At 36.8% G+C, this 21,495-nt stretch overlaps 1 protein-coding gene across 1 annotated transcript in view; it reads left to right on the forward strand.

The window, feature by feature from the left end:
- The first annotated feature begins 3,749 nt into the window (after positions 1 to 3,749).
- Positions 3,750 to 21,495, forward strand: part of LOC138308597 (TPR and ankyrin repeat-containing protein 1-like) — a 150,651-nt gene continuing 132,905 nt past the window's right edge. Inside the window, 10 exon segments of the mRNA XM_069249642.1 lie at positions 3,750 to 3,852; positions 8,951 to 9,100; positions 10,043 to 10,173; positions 11,158 to 11,292; positions 11,530 to 11,692; positions 14,486 to 14,596; positions 14,856 to 15,109; positions 16,768 to 16,924; positions 18,117 to 18,163; positions 21,217 to 21,379. Coding sequence (XP_069105743.1) covers positions 9,046 to 9,100; positions 10,043 to 10,173; positions 11,158 to 11,292; positions 11,530 to 11,692; positions 14,486 to 14,596; positions 14,856 to 15,109; positions 16,768 to 16,924; positions 18,117 to 18,163; positions 21,217 to 21,379 — 1,216 coding nt within the window. The 5' untranslated portion in view covers positions 3,750 to 3,852; positions 8,951 to 9,045.

Genomic DNA, 21,495 nt, shown 5'->3' on the forward strand with positions numbered 1-21,495 from the left:
AAAGCCGTTTCGGAAAGGTAGTGGGCCTTTAAGAAAGAGATTAGTTCGGGAAAGTTGTAAAGTCTCACCAACAGGGAAAATCATCGATGTTGTGAAAGAGATATTTCCTGAAACTCCAAGCCAATAAAGTTTGGAACTCATGGCGCCCACATCACCAAAGGAATCAGAAGAATGAGCAGCAAAAAAGAGGGTGAGAGTGAGATGATTTCGTTGAACTTGAATGTATTTTTAAGAGAAACGACGATGGTGGGAATAATATATATTCTGGAGCTACTATTAAAAAAATACAAATTCAAGATAGCAAGATTTTATGGAACATTTATTTGAACAAGACGGTGCATACCTTTACAACCTGGTCTGGATTATAACAACGAAAGAGTCCTAAAATGGTAATTCTATATAGTTTTTCAAAAGTTTACACTTTAGTCATCCTCGATATTTCAGGGGTTCCGATCACTTACGATCTCTATACCCCTGGACTATCTCGTAGTTAAACTGGAGGCAACAGAACAGAACAGGTGATTTAGTCATTTGATGTACATCAAAAGAGCCGTATGACGGTACACTGTGGTTGACTGTGTGGCTTTGATGTTAGGCGTCGCTCTCTCTGTAGTCTTCAAAGGAAATCTTTGCTAGCCTGTGATTGGTCAAATGTTTTCCGCTTAGCTGCCATCAATTCCACTATAAGATAGTCCAGGGGTGCAGAGATCGTACGTGATCGGAACCCCTGGAGTTTCGAGGATGCACTGTAGTAGAATCTGGATAGATGAACATAATTTCGTTCCTACCAGATCGTTAAATTGTTAAACACAAGCATTGCCATTTGAAGCATGGTTGTTTACTACGGCAACAAATCTGCGGATGCAATTTAACTTCTTGCGATGTGTGCGAAAATTTGGAAATGGCATTACTTGACATACAAAACTGTGCGAAATTATTCAATGATAATGTTGATGTATCTGTAAACCAAGGAAAACTGTCATGTAGTCCGCTAAACCTGCCTATATCATAAGGCTTTTTTTACTTTTTTTCGCATTATATATAGACTATATATTAGGTAAAATAGGCAGAATTAGCGGAATATCTTTCATCATATGTATTTTACTGTCAAACGGGGCTGTAGACAAGGCAATCCAGTTGCGCTATAGATCTTTACACTACATTGTATGCGCAGAATTCCTTGCAATTCGATTTAGAAACAGTAGATGACTCTCATGTCTTACTATCACAATATCCAAATGACACATACCTGACTTTAGATAGTACTGAGCAGCAGAATATTTTAATAAATTCTGAAATAATTGTGAAGTTTCTGGGTAAAAGATAAATGTTGATCGAACAGAAATATAGCCAGTACAAACTTCTACCGGAATTTGATTTTCAATAGGGAAAGAATAAATCATGTCGAATATTAGGAAATCATTTTAGTTTTAATTAATTTACATGTTTAGCCTTATCAAATAAAAACTCTTAAAATCTGTAACATTTACTTTTCTGCAAATAACAAATCAATGATCTACATTAATTACATATAGTACTTACTATGCAATAATATTATTATCAATATTCATTTCATATAAGCAATGTAAACTAGCAAAATAGAAAACAAAGGATAAAACATCCGATTTATATTATCCCAATCTGTGACTATTTACTACACAATACTGATGTGCTAGGTTTCATACTGTCTCATACTGTCCTGGCCCTGCAGGTAGGGCGTTAGATTTGTACCTGCTGCCCCTATTGCGTGATCGTAAAAGGCGACTAAATTTAGGATCTTATCTTTTCTCTTCTTCCTAACTGACTTTATCTTTCCTAATGCCTCCCTTGGCACCGCCTCACTTTTTGGTCTTGAGTTGAGCGTTTGCCCCTGTGAGGAAGGCTCTGGGTTCTGTCCCCTGGCCGAGACACACCAAAGTCTTTAAAAGTGGTAGTTTCTGCTCCTGCTTAGCGCTCAGCAAACAGGGAGTGGGACAACTGGTTTGCCCGTTGTCAGTATAATGTGACCGGATGGGGTGTGTTGCTTGGTGTCTTCGGCGGCATGCTTCAGTGATATAGCACTATAAAAAGGGCAACAGTTCCACTATACAAGAAGACACAACATGAATATACCGTAGTCTACCAAGCACCTCGCACAACATACACGCAACACGCCGCATTCACGGGAGGCCGTCCTTACATGACCATAGCTGTTAATAGGACGTTAATAAATCAAACAAACAAACAAATTCATACTGTCTACTTCATTGAAAAGACATTTGTCAACTGCATTTTACCTACTTACAGCTCCAAGGAAAGTAACAAGACCCAGCAGCGCATTAATCCGATCTACATTGTAGGTTGTGTGTGTATCCGAGCCGTATTTTAGAATAATAGGCATGTTCTATTGATGGGGGAAAAAACAACAAAACAATGGCTAGTGCACGTCATTATGTTTTATTTAGGGAGGGAAATTCATCAGCCATTCCTTTTCTCAAACGGCACGGATATTTGGCACATTTTTGACAAATATAAATAAATGAAAAGTGAACTTTCCACCTAGGTTTAAGTTACGCTTTAAATTACGGTTGGATATTATAATCTTGTGAAATAACTTTAAAATCACTAAATAGATCGTGGACTATATCCAACAATAGAAATAAAATCTTTACCACAATAACATATCTAACACTTTACGAATAAAAGACAAAATATATCATATGGGCGCATATTTTGTTTTAATAAAGATATTATTCTCTAATCCTACATTGATAAGACATGCTGTCAGATTATGTTTTAGTCTCTTAGAAGTATAATACCGGAGTACTAGTGTCTTGGGTACCCGTATGCTGAAATATATCATATAGTTGTCTTGTAATTCCTCCAATAAATCTATCATTCATGAAGCCTTTCTGTTTCTAATGAATGAGGTTATCGATTTTTCTTTTAAATTCGACAAGCTTAAACGAAGGATTTATAAGTAAGTCTCATATACATTGTACGTCCCTGGTTAAACGTTTAATGTGATTTTGGTCGCCAGTTTTTCAGAAACTCTCTTGCTTTGTTTGCCTTTGGGATAATGGAAATAATACCGTTTCTGGGTAGGAGATAGTTCATCTTTTTATACGACTGTGGCTAGAGATTTTCATAAAAATAACCCATTTCATGTTAGGCTTAAAAGTTATAAAATCCTGGGGTTGAAGGAGATCTACAGGTGAATAAAGTCGCCATTTTGTCGACAGACTCTTCACATTACACCAGGATTGAGCTCATTTACTTCAACCTATGCACGAAAAAATGTTTAAATAAACGTGGATGTTATCATGATAATATTGTTCAAGGATTTATAAGTTATATCTACGTCCTTGTTCATGTGCATGTATTTATTCGTAAGTGTTCGAAACAGAAAAATAGTTTCTTTTTGCAGAAGTTAAAAGATTGTACAGTATGAATACAAGTTTAAAACATATTGCATGTAGAACTAAACATATTGCATGTAGAACTAGCCTATGTTGTAATATACAGTGTAATATATTTGTCGCATATTCAACAAAAACATAAAATTCGAAGCATTTAAAACGTCAAAAAATTATCAAAAACCATAACACATAGGTTTCTGTGATTAACTGTATGAAATATGTTTTTTAAACTAAAGTTCTTGATGTTATCAGATTTGATAGCAAACTGAAATTTTCCCGCCCATTGGCATTAGACTATACCTAAACGATTAGTCGTTAACAAATAGCGTTGTGCGAGAGGTGTAAATGAAAATTAGTTGACACGTGACCGTGGCGGGAAGTGCTGTCAAATTTGACGTGCGTGCCTAAAAACTAAATATCAATCTAAAATCAAGATGTCAGACGACCAGAGATGGTAAGAACGATAAATTAATGATATTGTTATCTAACTGTGTGATAAGTATATGATAGTTATCGTTCATATTCGTTATCTTGCGTCCCAAACATTGGTCTCATTTACAGCGACTTTTTTGTAAACAATGGCGGACAATTTCGTCGAATAGGCAGCTTTCTACTTTCTTTTTCGCCGTGTGTAGTCATTGATTTTCAGAAACTCCGGTTTGATTATTTACTTCCATTGTGAAGTTGAGGATACATAAGAAAGTATACATGTTTGAACGGTAAGTTTGAAGTTTTCACAAAAAGCAAAGCAAAGAGAAGTTTGTGGCAACTCATATATGAATTTTGCCAAAAACGTGCATTGATCGGGGAATCCCCGTACACTTCCTTGATACGCCTAGATTGATTTCTATCAATAATGCTTATGAGATATTAGAACTTGTCTACATTTCCAAATAGATAGAAACGTAATTAATGTGAAATAATTTCGTTGAATAGGCAGCTTTTTTACTTTCTTTTTCGCCGTGTCTAGTCATTGGTGTTCAGAAACTACGGTTTGATTATTTATTTCCATTGTGAAGTTGAGGATACATGATTTGAAGAAAGTATACATGTTTGAACGGTAAGTTTGAAGTTTTCACTAAAAGCAAAGCAAAGAGAAGTTTGTGACAACTCGTGAATTTTGCCAAAAACGTGCATTGATCGGGGAATCCCCGTACACTTCCTTGATACGCCTAGATTGATTTCTATCAATAATGTTTATGAGATATTAGAACTTGTCTGCATTTCCAAATAGATGGAATCATAATGTGAAATATCGAAGTGTATTCTCACCAATTAAAACCAGATACTTTTACCAGTGGTATCCTATGATGTTTTAAATGTTTCACACTATATAGTACTGCAAGTATGCCATGGCTATTTTATAATATTAGAACTTGTTAACATTTCCAAATAAATGGAAAACATAATATTAAATATTGAAGTGTATTCTCACTAATTAATTTATGACTGTAAAATCAGAGACTTATAAAACCGGTGGTATCTGATGATGTTTTAAATGTTTCACACTATATACATGAAACTGCAAGTAGGATTATTATCCCCCGCCCTAACGAAGTTGGTTGGGGGGGATATACAAATGGGTTCCCTCCGTTCCGTAAGTCCGTATGAATGGTTTCCGGAGCATAACTCTAAAACCAGTAGAGATATTTCCACGAAACTTAATACACACATTGTCTTATGGTCTAGTAGTACCATTTGCTTATTTTTAGGGTTTTCATTTTTTGCAAATTTTCCGTAAACCATGGAAACATTGCTGACAAATATCATATTTTTTGTACTAGGAGTTTCATTTCTGGTGCACAGAACTCTAAAACCAGAAAAAGAGATATTTCCACGAAACTTCATAGACACATTGGTCTTATGGTCTAGTAGTGCCTTTTGCTATTTTAAGGTTTTCACTTTTATACTTTTTTCTGTAACCATAGGGAAACATTGCTGAAAATTGCAGATTTTTGTGTAAGAATTTTTCCGGAGCACAACTCTAAAACCAGCAGAGATATTTCCATGAAAACTTCATAGACACATTGTTCTTATGGTCTGGTAGTGCCTTTTGCTATTTTTAGGTTTTCACTTTTTGTGCTTTTTTTCTGTAATTACCATAGAAACATTGCTGAAAATATCATATTTTTGTAGCAGGTTCATTTCCGGAGCATAACTCTAAAACAAGCATAGATATTTCCATGAAACTTCATAGACACATTCTTTTTATGGTCTAGTAGTACCTTTTTGCTATTTTTAGGTTTTCATTTTTTGCACTTTTTCTGTTACCATGGAAACATTGCTGAAAATATCATGGTAAATGTTACTTTGCAAAACTCCACCCATCATTTGTGTTATAGTCTAATATAAATGTCAAGGCTGTTTATTGGCGGGGGATCTGAATGACTATGTCCTTGTTTTATAATATAGTTATAATATGTTCTATAATATGTGTCGATATGTTTATTTTTTGTGAACATCTGTTACTGTCCTTGATATGTAATTTTATTTGTTCTTTTCCTGGTTTGATAAAGGGGTAGATCGCCTTAAGAAAATGACAATATTTTGTCCACACTGTTGTAATAACTTAGTTGTCCCATATTTTATAAAAATGACCTACGTACAGTAATGGGGATTTGTCCATCAGATGTTTTTGTATCTGAAGATTTAAGTTATAAGGAAACTGCTAGAACTGTAAAAGGTAGGAAAAGCTAATTAAACATGTACATTATGTAGCAGGATTGGACTGGGTTGATCATCGATGACCAGGTGGCTTAAACTTATGCAGCAGTAGAGAATTTGGCTAGTGTTCTAAAGGTCCTGGATTCAAATCCGATTTTTCGGCATTTCTGAGAATTAAGTTCTGACAGCTAAAAATCACTTGTCCGAGCGTGAAAGTGTGTATCATGATATACTTGTCCGACAGAGATTTGCACTGGTACGGACAAACGTAATTGTCGAGCCCTGTTGCATTGGAAAAGTCAGCCCATATCAAAAGTAACTTAGATGTTATGGCCTCAAAAACATCTTGCCATATCTGCAGCAGTGGCTGAGTTACAAGTATTAGTTTAAAGACCTGTTCTGTTAAAAGGACGTTAAATAATCAAATAAACAAAAAAATAAACAATTAATGCTTCTGCGTCAGTACCACTGAATCATGGGATTGACCTGAGGATATTGAGATAGTCTTGACCAAATTATGTTAGATTTTAAGTCGTTCCAAAGCCTAAATATAAGATGGCCACCACATTTGATATTATGAAAGACATGTTTTAAAAATTTTAAGATTTTCCCATCCCTATTTGGTCCAATGAGATTTTGTTGAAACTAATTGTGTCACTCTGAAATTTAAGATAGCTGCAGCCACTTTGAAAATTTTTGAATTTATTTAATGTCTTCTTCTGTTTTTCAGTTACAGATTGAGATTTAATAGCTTTAATAGCTTAAATTGCTTCAAATGTGGCCATGATTATGTTTTGCTAATATCAATTAAGTTAGAATATTGTCCAAAACCAAGAACATTTTGTATGCGCCTGCATTGCTGTACAAATAAATAATATTTCTTTGTCTTAAAGTGAATAGTCGGGCAAAGAAAACCAGTCTAAATGCGTTCATTGGCCTTCCAAAAGTTCTCACATATTAACGACGGCCAAGTTCTGCTTACGTTTCCCAGTTCTGACCATTAAAGTAAAGGAAAGTTGAAAGCATTGAAAGCGAGGCTGCGTGTAAATGTAACCATGGACATAGTCAGTCGGGAGGACGTTTTAGGATTCCTATAATTTAAATTAATTTCTTCGTACGCAGACAGATTTTGGCGAGAGATTTTATTTTTCTATTTCATAAGAAATTATACTGGATACATTCACACCATTTTTACCAACTTTAGCCATCCATGCCCGACTGTTCACTTTAATTCATTATGATAATAATTGTTTACAAAAATCACACATGTCACATGTTGCACTATGTTTATATGTGACCACAAAGTAAATCCATTTCATAATTAGGAAGTTGTACAATATGACCTTGATATATCATTGAAAATATTTGGCAGTATCCAATTACACTACAGTATATGATAATAACAGGGGTTTCAATATCAGACCGTACCCGGTACTTGCCTGATAGTAAAGAAAAGTACCCCCTGAAATTGAAATTTTACCGCCTCTCCTGAAAGATTATAATGAAACCTTTGATAATAGTGACTATATATATGCACCTGTTATCTGAAAACTTCTAAAACCGAAAGTATACACAGTTCATGGAATGATAGTCTCAGCATTTATCTAACCTTAGATCTATTTTTAAAACTGACTAAATAGCCTTCATAGTAGCACAATAGCACATATGATACGTTGATCAAGGTAAGAACTACATGGCATGGTGAATTGTAATTTTTAAACTTGAGCTCTGCATTTATTATAGAACTGATCAAGTGTAAATTTAAATACCAAGTTATGTTTTTGTATTGCCCACAACAATAGTTCGTGAAAAGTTTTAAGTCCAATCCTAACCAAACTTTAAACATACCTGAAGGACATCGATCATTATCACTTCAAACTCACCTAATTATTGCAGGATTCATTTCAGGCTGTGGGATGCAGAGGCTGTGAAACTTAGTGTTCTTTTTCTCGGATGTGTTTAAATATTCCATCATAGTTATGCGGTACAAGCGATACTTATAATTACGCGTAATTCTTGTTGTATGAGATCATGGCTTATTGTGGAATTGCCTAGCTATAAATCGACTGATGAAACATTATAAACAGCTATAGCTAGTTCATTGGAACCTATACCCATTTGTCTGCATGTATACAGATCTAGACATATTGGTAATTTTGTAAACCTGAAAATAAGTTAAAGTTTTTTGCTTGCTTCATGTGTATATAATATATCCTCACCATGAAATATTGGGGGGGGGGGGGGGGGGGGGCAGGGTTATACATAAAGTTTTTTGCTTCATGTGTATATATATATCCTCACCATGAAATATTGGGGGGGGGGGGGGGGCAGGGTTATACATGTCTGCAGGCTGCATTTAATTTAAGGTCAGTGAAATTAAGGTCTCAATAAGGGGAAGGGTTACCGATGTTAGCTATAAACTTACAGGGAAAGAAGCGCTTATTGGATCATATACGGTACTATAAAATATAGATCTGTATACAAATATCAGGTATAGTTAATGCTTCTGTTCAGTTATATCCATTAATTTAGATTCATTGTAGTCTTGCTATAATTATAATATAGATATTGGCTTAAAATAAAAATCTACAGTGGACTGACCCATGTAGATAATCCGAACATTGACAGTTAGGAAAACCTGCAATACAGACAAGAATCGGAGGACGAGGAAATTATAATAAATAAATGATTTGCAGACTAAATTGAAAGTAGCAGTCCAGAAAAATGTGCAATCCTGACAGTTCAGGCTGCATGGTGACAAAAGTGTTCGATTATCATGGGTCCATGCACTGTGATTTGTATCTTTGTAAAATCTTGATAGAGGAGTAGCATAAATTAAGGATGTACAGTATACATGGATTTACCAGTGGTATTAAAATTTTATTTAGGTGCGGACCAGGACCGTCTGAAGTGGAAGCTATGTAGCTTCCTCGATCATGTTTTGTTATATATTTGGACGAGATCAGTGATTTGAAGAACCAGCATGGCAGGCCAATGGAACCAGCCGCTGCCTTTTGCTCCACAGCGAGGCATGCGTGGTATGTAGAAGGTGGTTTGTTTGTAACCATGGTAAGGCATGTGGGTGAATGTTGTGTTTCATTTTGTTGTTCATAAGTATATTCATTTAAGTCAGTCCAATTTATATGAAAAGATCTGATTTAAAACTGTTAACTATATAAATGTTTAGATCTTCCTGATTTCCTAAGAGTTTTCAATTTTGTTGGATTACATGTCCTTTGACCTTCATTCAATGTTAGATGAGTCAAACGTGCTATAACTGTGGAACTTCTTGTTGTATTGGATTTACGACCATCTAAACATTTGGCCTGCCAAGAAATAACAGTGGTTGGCATTACAATAGAACATACATATATTTCTTTCATACCTACGGGTGTAATACTGGCTGGTCTAGGGCAATACACTCATACCGCCTGAGGCTGTATTGCATGGCTACCCATGCAATAAAGCCTCGTGAAGTTACAGCGTGAACAGAATTTCTATTTCCTCGGTAAAATTTTAACATTTTTTTTCACAAACTTGACTGGTTTTACTATAAAAGATGCAAACAACGGAGTTTATGTTCAAAATATCACTTATTTATTCATGTATGAAAAATTGAATTTCAGCCATCGATTTCTTCGAATTTATTTCAAAATGGCGGGATATTATAGTTGTAAAATTGCAATAAAACGTCGAGGTATGAAAGAAAAATACTCTTTCTTAAGTGGATATGAAGGATAGGGATATTCTACCCTCAGGATCACAAAATGTTGCAAAACCCTCGGCAAGCCTCAGATTTTAAAATGTTTTGTGACCCTCCGGTAGAATATTCCTATCCTTCATATCCACATATGAAAGAGTCTTATAGTAATAAATAACCAAATTTTTTCCAGAACACTAATTAGAAAATTATGGTAAAAATTTGGTGCATGAGATGGACAAGAATACTTACTTGATAATTTCCCACCGTTTATTTTCAGATGTATTCCCAGAGGTGATTTATATGCAGCATTTATCACAGCTGAAGGCCTGTGCTCAGAGTTATGTGGACAAACAGTTGTACCGTCAGGCTGTGGACATTTACTCACAAATCATCGAAATGGTTGCCCAGGTAAGTGTACTGAAAATGTTTATAAGGGTAAAGGTCTTTTTAGGCATAAATATTGTTTGGTAGATACATGATCGGTATGTGTTTGTTTTATTATACCTCACACAATGAAGTTACGGTGGGGAAGGGGGAGGTATACTCAGGGCTCGAATTTCATACTGTTTCACTTGCTTTTTGCAAGTAGATATACCAGAAAAGCAAGTGAAAAAAATATGCACTTGCTTATTTTAGCAAGTAGTTTTTTTCATGGACAACTGTAAAAATGACATATCGATTGTGAAATATTGTTCTATGTGAAAATATGAAGACATACTTCTTGCAATAATGTTGTTGATATACATAATGTACACATACACCTCATATCATCATGCAAAAATAAATGATTTTATATTTAACAAAACTGTGATTTGTATTCCGATATTTAATTGCAAGTTAAATTTTTTTTAGCAAGTACAAATTTAGGGCACTTGCTATTTTTAGCAAGTGACAAAAAATGTAAAATTCGAGCCCTGTATACTGGAATCAGGTTTTCTGTAGACACAAATTTGTCAGGTGAACTCTTCCAAAACTACTTGACAGATTTTTATAAAATTTGGTACACAGATTCCTGACATAAAGGAGGATATAAGTGGAGTAAATTATGGGGCACCTTTAGGCATTCACAAATGTGGAAGACTCCACAATGGGGCTAATTCATGTACCATGTGATAACTGATAACATTTGTGCGGGATTAGCATCTTCAGTGGTGATGGAATGTAATTCTTTGTAATCTTCCCGCTGAAATGACATAAGCGCAGGATATCATCTTTTGACATATCATTCCATCAGCAATAGAAACAATAGTTCCGCAAAAACCTTATCAGGCATCACTTGGTACGTGAATTAGTCCGATTTTAAGATATTTCAGAAATTGAATTTAGAATTTGTTGTAAATTTCAACAACATGTAATAAATAAATGTCTACGGCCGTTTCCATGTTGCCATAGGTACCCCAGCTGTTGATGGAGGAGTTACCAAGGGCCCTAAGTAACAGATCCTTAGTTCTGGCTAAGATCGGAGACTTCAGGGGAGCACTGCGTGACGCCAACAGATGCACTATTGACTTTCCACGCTGGCCTAAAGTATAATATAAACTTTATTTAATTTAAGTTGATTATGCAACAATCATGTACAGCGCTAAATTTTGTAAACGGCTATTTGCAGTATAGAACCTTCAAATCGCTTTAATTTGAAAGAAAACTCACTGTGCTATTGCTTGTGGCTTTGAAACAAAAACAGGAAAAGTGATGTCTAGAATAAATTTTGTCTTTCTTCAATAGAAAGTGATGTCTACAATAAATTTTGACTTTCTTCAAAAGGGACATTGGAGAGCAGCGATGGCTTTGAAGGGTTTGAAGGATAACTACGGCTCGCTTCAACCTCTTATAGAGGGCTTCAACCTATGTTTGCGTATAGATCCTGAGGATAGAGAAACGGTCAACTTCATGGTGGAGACCATCAACACAACATGTTCATTAAAGGGTAGGTTATCACTATATCAGTCACTTCAGGGTTATAGAGCAATAGTGTCAACATTTAAACAGTGAACTTCTTTCAGTTGGCATTCATAGCCAATAGGGGCAAATTACATGACCATAGAATTTAAATCCATGCAAATAAATCATAATTTACAGTTTTCCGCATTTGCGCCAAAATTTGTATGAAATTGGGGCCCTGATTTGCTTTAAACCAAATCTGAATTTGAATATACATAAAATTTAACTGATCGTCATGTTTGATTCGTTTTACAGAGGACACCATCAGAGTGGCTTGCAACCCCTCTCTCCATCACTGCGGGTTGTGTTACAGCTCGCCAAGTCCTAACCAATTGAAGTGGGATCCGTTTGCTGGTCCTCTCGGACTACAATCTGGACCCTACCAGTCCCATTGAAAGGTGTTGCATATACCCAAAACCCCGCACAACATGTCTCTTTGTAGCGTATTTTTGGTCAAGAGGTTTATACAAACACACAGTGAGTATCAGGCCGAGATGGGGCAGAAGCTTCTGGTTGTCCCGTGTGATAAAAACGGACGTTCGAGCATCAATATCAGGACAATGGAAAAACGGGCTGGAGACGCTCCGCAATACACACGGATTACGTCTTGCTTTTGGCCTAGTGGTAAGTATAGACGATTCTAGCGTAACAAAACCATTATTGCTTGCGATTATATTATGCGTATTTCGCGGGCGCAATGCTTAGAATCTGTGAAATATGAAGCTGCAAAAATTAGGTCAAATGTAATGATTAGAACATTAGGTTGTTGTAGCCCAAACCAATAAATAATTTTTTTGTGAAATTCGATAGCGGAAGAAAATTTTTTGAAAAATTACATATTTTTCTAAATTTAATTTCTTAATGCAGTTTGGATTTTTCAAATCTGTGAACAATTGATAAGATACAGAAAAATAATATGATAGAGGATCACTGAATGCCAATTGTGAGTCGAAGTTTGGCGCATAATACATGAAAAACATTCTTTCTAAAATTATCGAATACAAATTATTCACGCTTGTGTAACTTTGATGATAGACAAAAATAATGTTGAGTTGCGTTTTTGCAATATGAACTCACTAGAAATATCAATCTGAGAATTATAGCTTAAGTATCCTTCTCTTAAAACGGAGCATTGACAGGCCAAGTGGACCCAGGGAGTATCTATTTGAGAGAATTATCTGACGACTTGAGTGGAACATCCTAAGTTAAAGACAATTCTAGCAAAGACATAATGTTTTGGCCACATCAAAACAAAGGGGAAGACAATCTCGTGAAAAATGAACAATTTGTAGATTCTGTTGGTATCCTGAACATATTAAGACTTGTGTAACGGCCATTCTAATATTCCGCGCTATAAATCATTTAACAGTCAGATGGACTTCCTAATACAAAGTATCTATTTAGACCATATCTGAAGACTGCCAGCGCACAAACAGAGGGCAGAGAGTTAATAACAAATACCATGCCATAATAGGCTGCATAAAAGGCTAGTAGTTGGTGTACAAAGTTGTCAAAAATACTTGTATGTAACATCATTCCTCGCACTTCTGATTTGACAATGCATGAATATCATATTTGTTTAATAAAACCGATTTGAGAGAAGAACTGTTTACTTCCATGTTTTTGGGGACATTTTTATGAAGCATTGGCCTACGCTTTACATTGTTGCTGCAGTAAAAAATAGCATCGTAAATGCTTGGACCAAAAATATGTCTGAATAAAAATTTTTACTATATGAGATTTGAATGTTATATTATATTTAACCTAAAATTCTCTTAAGGAGAGGATTAGGAAGGGCTCCTGAACTTAAGATTTTTTCCTGGAGTTTTGTAAGTTAAGGAGTTATGGAAATTTAAGATTTTTTCCTCAAGGAATGGTCGTGAAATTGGGCCCTGGATTTGCTTTAAACCAAATCTGAATTTGAATATAACATAAAATTTTAACTGATCGTTTGACTTCGTTTTACTGAGGGATCCCATCTGAGTGGCTTGATAACCTTAAATAGTGCCCTACAACCCCTCTCTCATCTCGCGGGTTGTGTTACAGCTCGCCTTAGTTTAACCAATGGGATAGGATCAGTATGCTGGTCCTAGGAAACTACATTCTGGACCTCCCAGTCCATGGGAAGGGTGTCCGCATATAAAACACCCTGCAGACATCAGGTCTTTGTTGCGTTTCTTGGTTCAAGTGTTGATACAAAAAACACGGGAGACTCTGAAGAAGATGGGGATGGGGCCAGATAAGCTTTCTGGTGTCGCTGTGTAAAAACGGAGCATCGATTCAGGACATAGGATAAAAAAACGACTGGAGACGCCCGCTATACACACAGGAATTACGTCTTGCTTTTGGCAGTGGGTAAGTATAAGAGATTCCTAGCTAACACCAACCCAATTTTAGCTTTCGATTATATTATGCGTATTTCGCGGGTGCATGCTTAGAATCTGTGAAATATGACAGCTGCTAAAATTATGAGTACAGGTTACTACCAGAGCAATTATAGTCTAAATTCTAGGACATGAAAACATTCTTTCTAAGATTATGCAGTATGGTTTTAAAGAGATTGATTAGATACAGAATAGGACACCTTTACTCATGATAGAGGAGTCACTGAATGCCATACTGTGAGGGTTAATAAAAAACCAACAGAATTTCGAAGGATTTTTCAACGCTTGTGTAACTTTCCTTGCTTCTAGACAAAAATAATGTTGACAGGCCAATATGAACTGCTAGAAATATCAATTTGAGAATTTTGTTAAGTATCCCTCTCTTTGTTAGACAGGCCAAGTGGACTTCCTGAAGTATCTATTTGAGAGCTATCTGAAGACTGCTGAAGGGAAGGATGCTAAAGACAATGTCGGCAGTACAGCTCTACATAACCTAGTAGTTTGTGGTCAGGTTACTTATCCTTCGTCTATGAGATGCATGAATATCATATTTGTAACATCATTTTTACTATATGAGATGCATGAATATCATATTTGGTATATGAGTTGAGAGAGGGAAATAAAACTTCCCAGGTCATGTTTTGGGGGACATTTATTTATGAAATTGTCTAGTTTTTATTGTGCTATAATTATAGCTTACCAAATTATAAAGAGAATAAAATAATTACAATATTTCTGTTAATTACTATTTGATTTAATTTGTAGTGGAGGAGATTAGAAAGGCCGTACTTCAACTAAAAGAGGCCGGTAATAAGGCACATAAGAATAATGGCTACCACAGCCAGGCTGTCGACTTTTACACCCAGGCCTTTACAAAGTGCATCAGCTGTCAGGCCCTCAACAACGAAGCGGCAGTCCTTCTCACGAACCGATCCAACGTCCTCAGCGTCCAGGGCAAGCACAGGGAGGCCTTGGCTGACGCTGAAATGGCTATCAAATACGATCGAGGCTGGTATAAGGTGAGAGATATCAGTCTCTTAAAGAGAAATACGATAGAGGCTGATATAAGGTGAGAGAAAATCTCCACATGTTGGATGATTATCTGTCTCTTACAGAGAACCAATGGATTAATAGAATCTTACATGGGTCTGTCAGGTTGACAGGTATTTCTCCCATACTTAACAGGGTTATCCCACGGTTGCTAGGGAAAGATAACTCTATCTTTTACCGGGGTAGGGAAAAGACAGCTCACATGTGCTAGACAATAACGTGACGTCATCAATACATGCTGCGTCTATTTTCGGCGACATCATAATTTTGACGCACTGGGGCACTTTGGTAATCTTTCCAAAACTGTATTTTCATAATGTTTTGTGAAAGTATGGGAGAAAAAGAATCGACCATGGGTCTATGAAGTGGACAGGAATATCTCAACCCTCGTGAAAGATTTTGTCCGTCAACCCTCGGCAAGCTTCGGGTGATTAGCCAAAATCTTTCACTTGGGTTGAGATATCCCATGTCCACTTGACAAACTCATGTAAGATTCTATTAATCTCAACCTGAGTGTAAGATTACTTAAACAAAACATTATGAAAACGCAGTCATCTAGAAACATTTCCAAAATGCTGCCATCATAGAAATGGCCCAATGTGTCAAAATTGATGACTTCGTTGACATATAGTCACTGCATGTAATGATTACGTCCTGTTACTGTCTAGCGCACGTACGTGTGAGCTGTCCTTTCCCTACCCGGGTAAAAGACAGAATTATTGTTTCCCAAGCAACCACACGATAACCATGTCAAGTATGGGAGGATATAATTCCATGTCATGTCTCTCATCGAAAGTTATCCTGCCAAAAAATTAAAATCAGAACTGATAATCCATTTTGATTTTGGGATTTCGAATAATTTCCTAAAAATTCCTAAATTATCTGCATTGTGGTGATAAAATATTACTACATGTTAGAGTTGGAATGATGATAGAAATTAGCTGATAAAAAAAAATCTGATTGATATGTTTGGAATCCTTTTACATTTGAATCAATGGAACTGTTCCTAAATCATCTGAATTGTGTTGTGAATATTTCATATTGTGTAATTCAACTGAAGAATTACAGTATAACTTTAAATCAGATGTCATCGGGACCAGCTTATTTGGACGATATAGGTAGGTTTCCACATTATACAGGTTTTAATAATTCACAATAAGGCCAAAAAAATAATATGTCTGTTTAGGGTTACCTGACGATACCCTTATTTTTTTACCCCCGACCCTAATTTTTTTTACTTTTCTTCCAAAACAAAATTAAAAGTCGGGATTTCGATAGACTCCAGTTCTGGAACTTATTTTAGTTAAAGACACTTTAAAAAAAAAAAAAAAAAAAATCCATCCCGACCTACCGACCCTATTCTTTTTTGCCAATGTAACCCCCTAATAATTAATTAGGAAAATGCCATACAATAATGCGCGAATACACAGGAATCCTGATTTATGTAATGTACAAGCAGGCTTTGACAATACATGGAATATTGGAATATTTGGTGTGAGCATTGTATAGATATACATAGTATATTGTTGACTTTCAATGAAATCAGAATATACAGGGATACTGATTTATGTATGGGACATATGAATTGTTAAATTCCCAGTTGAATCACATGAATTATACTTTACAGGGGCATTGGAGGAAGGGACAAGTCCTGAGAATTCTGGAAGATTTTGCTGCGTCCTTTCATGCTTTCCTCACTGGTTTTGCCAACAGTAAAGATATTACTATTGACCAAAAGAGGAGTTTCTTGGCCGAGGCTGTAATATCGTTAGCCTCCATCAAAGGTAGGTTTATGGATCATTAGCCTCCATCAAAGGTAGGTTTATGGATCGTTAGCCTCCATCAAAGGTAGGTTAATGGATCATTTTAGCCTCCATCAAAGGTAGGTTTAATGGATCGTTAGCCTCCATCAAAGGTAGGTTAATGGATCATTTAGCACCATCCTCCATCAAAGGTAGGTTTATGGATCATTAGTCTCCATCAATGGTAGGTTATCTACGATCATTAGCCTCCATCAAAGGTAGGTTTTATGAATCCCTCCATCAAGGTAGGTTAATGGATCATTAGCCTCCAATCAAAGGTACTGGTTCATTAGCCTCCATCAAGCTAGGTTAATGGATCATTTGGCCCTCCATCAAAGGTAGGTTATATGGATCATTAGCCTCCATCAAAGGTAGGTTAATGGATCATTAGCCTCCATCAAAGGTAGGTTAATCGGATCATTAGCCTCCATCAAGGTAGGTTAATGGATCACATTAGCCTCCATCAAAGGTAGGTTAATCATCATTAGCCTCATCCAAAGGTAGGTTAATGGATCATTAGCCTCACATCAAAGGTAGGTTAATGGATCATTAGCCCTCCATCAAAGGTAGGTTTATGGATCATTAGCCTCCATCAAAGGTAGGTTAATGGATCATTAGCCTCCATCAAAGGTAGGTTAATCGATCATTAGCCTCCATCAAAGGTAGGTTAATCGATCATTAGCCTCCATCAAAGGTAGGTTAATGGATCATTAGCCTCCATCAAAGGTAGGTTAATCGATCATTAGCCTCCATCAAAGGTAGGTTAATGGATCATTAGCCTCCATCAAAGGTAGGTTAATGGATCATTAGCCTCCATCAAAGGTAGGTTAAATTGAGCCATCAATAAGCCTCCATCAAAGGTAGGTTAATCGATCATTAGCCTCCATCAAAGGTAAGGTTAATGGATCATTAGCCTCCATCAAAGGTAGGTTAATGGATCATTAGCCTCCATCAAAGGTAGGTTAATGGATCATTAGCCTCCATCAAAGGTAGGTTAATGGATCATTAGATCCTCCATCAAGGTAGGTTAATGGATTTTAACTCCATCAAAGTAGGTTATTGGAATCATTAGCCTCCATCAAAGGTAGGTTAATCGATCATTAGCCTCCATCAAAGGTAGGTTAATGGACATCATTAAGCCTCCATCAAAGGTAGGTTAATCTTGGATCATTAGCCTCCATCAAAGGTAGGTTAATCGGTTCAGTTAAGCCTCCATCAAAGGTAGGTTAATCGATCATTAGCCTCCATCAAAGGTAGGTTAATCGATCATTAGCCTCCATCAAAGGTAGGTTAATCGATCGTTAGCCTCCATCAAGGGTAGGTTAATGGATCATTAGCCTCCATCAAAGGTAGGTTAATCAATCGTTAGCCTCCATCAAAGGTAGGTTAATGGATCATTAGCCTCCATCAAAGGTAGGTTAATCGATCATTAGCCTCCATCAAAGGTAGGTTAATGGATCATTAGTCTCCATCAAAGGTAGGTTAATGGATCATTAGCCTCCATCAAAGGTAGGTTAATCGATCATTAGCCTCCATCAAAGGTAGGTTAATCGATCATTAGCCTCCATCAAAGGTAGGTTAATGGATCATTAGCCTCCATCAAAGGTAGGTTAATCGATCATTAGCCTCCATCAAAGGTAGGTTAATGGATCATTAGCCTCCATCAAAGGTAGGTTAATCGATCATTAGCCTCCATCAAAGGTAGGTTAATGGATCATTAGCCTCCATCAAAGGTAGGTTAATGGATCATTAGCCTCCATCAAAGGTAGGTTTATGGATCATTAGCCTCCATCAAAGGTAGGTTAATCGATCATTAGCCTCCATCAAAGGTAGGTTAATGGATCGTTAGCCTCCATCAAAGGTAGGTTAATGGATCATTAGCCTCCATCAAAGGTAGGTTAATCAATCATTAGCCTCCATCAAAGGTAGGTTAATCGATCATTAGCCTCCATCAAAGGTAGGTTAATCGATCATTAGTCTCCATCAAAGGTAGGTTAATCGATCATTAGATCTCCATCAATAAGGATAGGTTAATGGTTCGTTAGCCTCCATCAAAGGTAGGTTATTGGGATCCAAGGTAGGTTAGTCTCCATCAAAAGGTAGGTTAATTGATCATTAGTCTCCATCAATGGTAGGTTAATCGGATCATTTAGTCTCCATCAAAAGTAGGTTAAATGGATCATTAGTCTCCATCATAAAGTAGGTTAATGGGATCATTAGCCTTACCATCAAAGGTAGGTTAATGGATCATTAGTATCCATCAAGGGTAGGTTAATGGATTATTCGTTCTCCTCAGGGTACGTTAATCGTCATTAGTCTCCATCAAAAGGTAGGTTTAATTGAATCATTTGCCTCCATCAAGGTAGTTTTAGGTTAGCTACGTTAATGGATCATTAGCCTACATCAAAGGTTAGGTTATTCAATCGTTAGTCTCATCGCAAAGGTAGGTTTAATCCAATCAGTTAGCCTCAATGGGTAAAATCGATCATTAGGGGTTAGGTTTAATCAATCATTAGCCATCCATCAAAGGTAGGTTAATGTCTCCATCGATCATTAGCCTCCATCAAAGGTAGGTTAATGGATCATTAGCCCTCCATCAAAGGTAGGTTAATCGATCATTAGCCTCCATCAAAGGTAGGTTAATGGATCATTAGCCTCCATCAAAGGTAGGTTAATCGATCATTAGCCTCCATCAAAGGTAGGTTAATGGAGGTCTCCATCATAGGTAGGTTTATCAAATTATTACTAGCCTCCATCAAAGGTAGGTTCATTAGCCTCCATCAAAGGTAGGTTAATCGGATCTTTTAGTCTCCATCAAAGGTAGGTTAATGGATCATTAGTCTCCATCAAAGGTAGGTTAATCGATCATTAGCCTCCATCAAAGGTAGGTTAATCGATCATTAGCCTCCATCAAAGGTAGGTTAATCGATCATTAGCCTCCATCAAAGGTAGGTTAATGGATTTCATTAGCCTCCATCAAAGGTAGGTTAATGGCTATCATTAGCTCTACCATCAAAGGTAGGTTAATGGATCATTAGCCTCCATCAAAGGTAGGTTAATGGATCATTTAGCCTCCATCAAAGGTAGGTTAAATCGATATCGTTAGCCTACCATAGGTTAAGGTAGGTTAATGGATCATTAGCCTCCATTCAAAGGTAGGTTAATGGATCATTAGCCTCCATCAAAGGTAGGTTCTGGATCATTAGCCTCCATCAAAGGTAGGTTACATGGATCATTAGCCTCCATCAAAAAGTTACGATCATCTTCCTTTAATGGATGGACCATTAGCCTCCATCCATCAAGGTAGGTTAATTCGATCATTGAGTCTCCATCAATTAGTTAATGGATAGCCTCCATCAAAGGTAGGTTAATCGATCATTAGTCTCCATCAAAGGTAGGTTAATCGATCATTAGCCTCCATCAAAGGTAGGTTTATGGATCATTAGCCTCCATCAAAGGTAGGTTAATGGATCATTAGCCTCCATCAAAGGTAGGTTAATGGATCATTAGCCTCCATCAAAGGTAGGTTAATGGATCATTAGCCTCCATCAAAGGTAGGTTAATCGATCATTAGCCTCCATCAAAGGTAGGTTAATGGATCATTAGCCTCCATCAAAGGTAGGTTAATGGATCATTAGCCTCCATCAAAGGTAGGTTAATCGATCATTAGCCTCCATCAAAGGTAGGTTAATGGATCATTAGTCTCCATCAAAGGTAGGTTAATGGATCATTAGCCTCCATCAAAGGTAGGTTAATGGATCATTAGTCTCCATCAAAGGGTAGGTTGCATTAGGTCGCCATCAAACGGTAGGCTCTAATGGATCGTTTGCCTCCATCAAAGGTAGGTTAAATGGATCATTAGCCTCCATTCAAAGGTAGGTTAATCGATCAATTAGTCTCCATCAAAGGAGGTAACGGTCTGTCACTTGACAAGCGATTGACGGTTAATATTCGAGAATGGTCGTAATGAAGCCTCCATCAATTAGCGTAGGCTAGTAATCAACTCATACAGTCTCCTTCAACCTAGGTTGTAATTATGGGATCAATTATCCCAAAGCTTGATCAGTGGGAGCATAGGGACTAGCCGCCAAAGGTAAAGGTTTATACGGATCATTAACCTCCAGTCAAAGATAGGTTTATGGATCATTAGCCCTCCATCAAAGTAAGGTTAATGGATCATTAGTCTCATCAGAGGGTAGGAACTTAATCGAGATCATTAGCCTCCATGAAAGTAAGGTTAATCTGTCATAAGCCGGCGGGTGTAATTGTTTCAGACTTGGTACATACCACGACAGGTTGTACCCAAAGCTACAGGCTTATATACTGACGCAGACTGGACATATGTCCTGGCGAGACTGTCCAGGGCTGGAGAATGGAAAACCATTCGTGACCTGGTCATGGGCAGCTCACGAACAGTGACCAATGCCAAGGATGCAGGTAACTCGATACAAATGCTTTAAATCAAAAGTCTGAAGGTGACTGAATATGGAACAATAAAATTTATACAATTTACAGGACTCGATGTTGAGCATTAAATTAAAGTCTGCAGGTGA

The sequence above is a fragment of the Argopecten irradians genome, chromosome 15 (genome assembly GCF_041381155.1).
Source record: "Argopecten irradians isolate NY chromosome 15, Ai_NY, whole genome shotgun sequence".
NCBI classification, from domain to species: domain Eukaryota; kingdom Metazoa; phylum Mollusca; class Bivalvia; order Pectinida; family Pectinidae; genus Argopecten; species Argopecten irradians.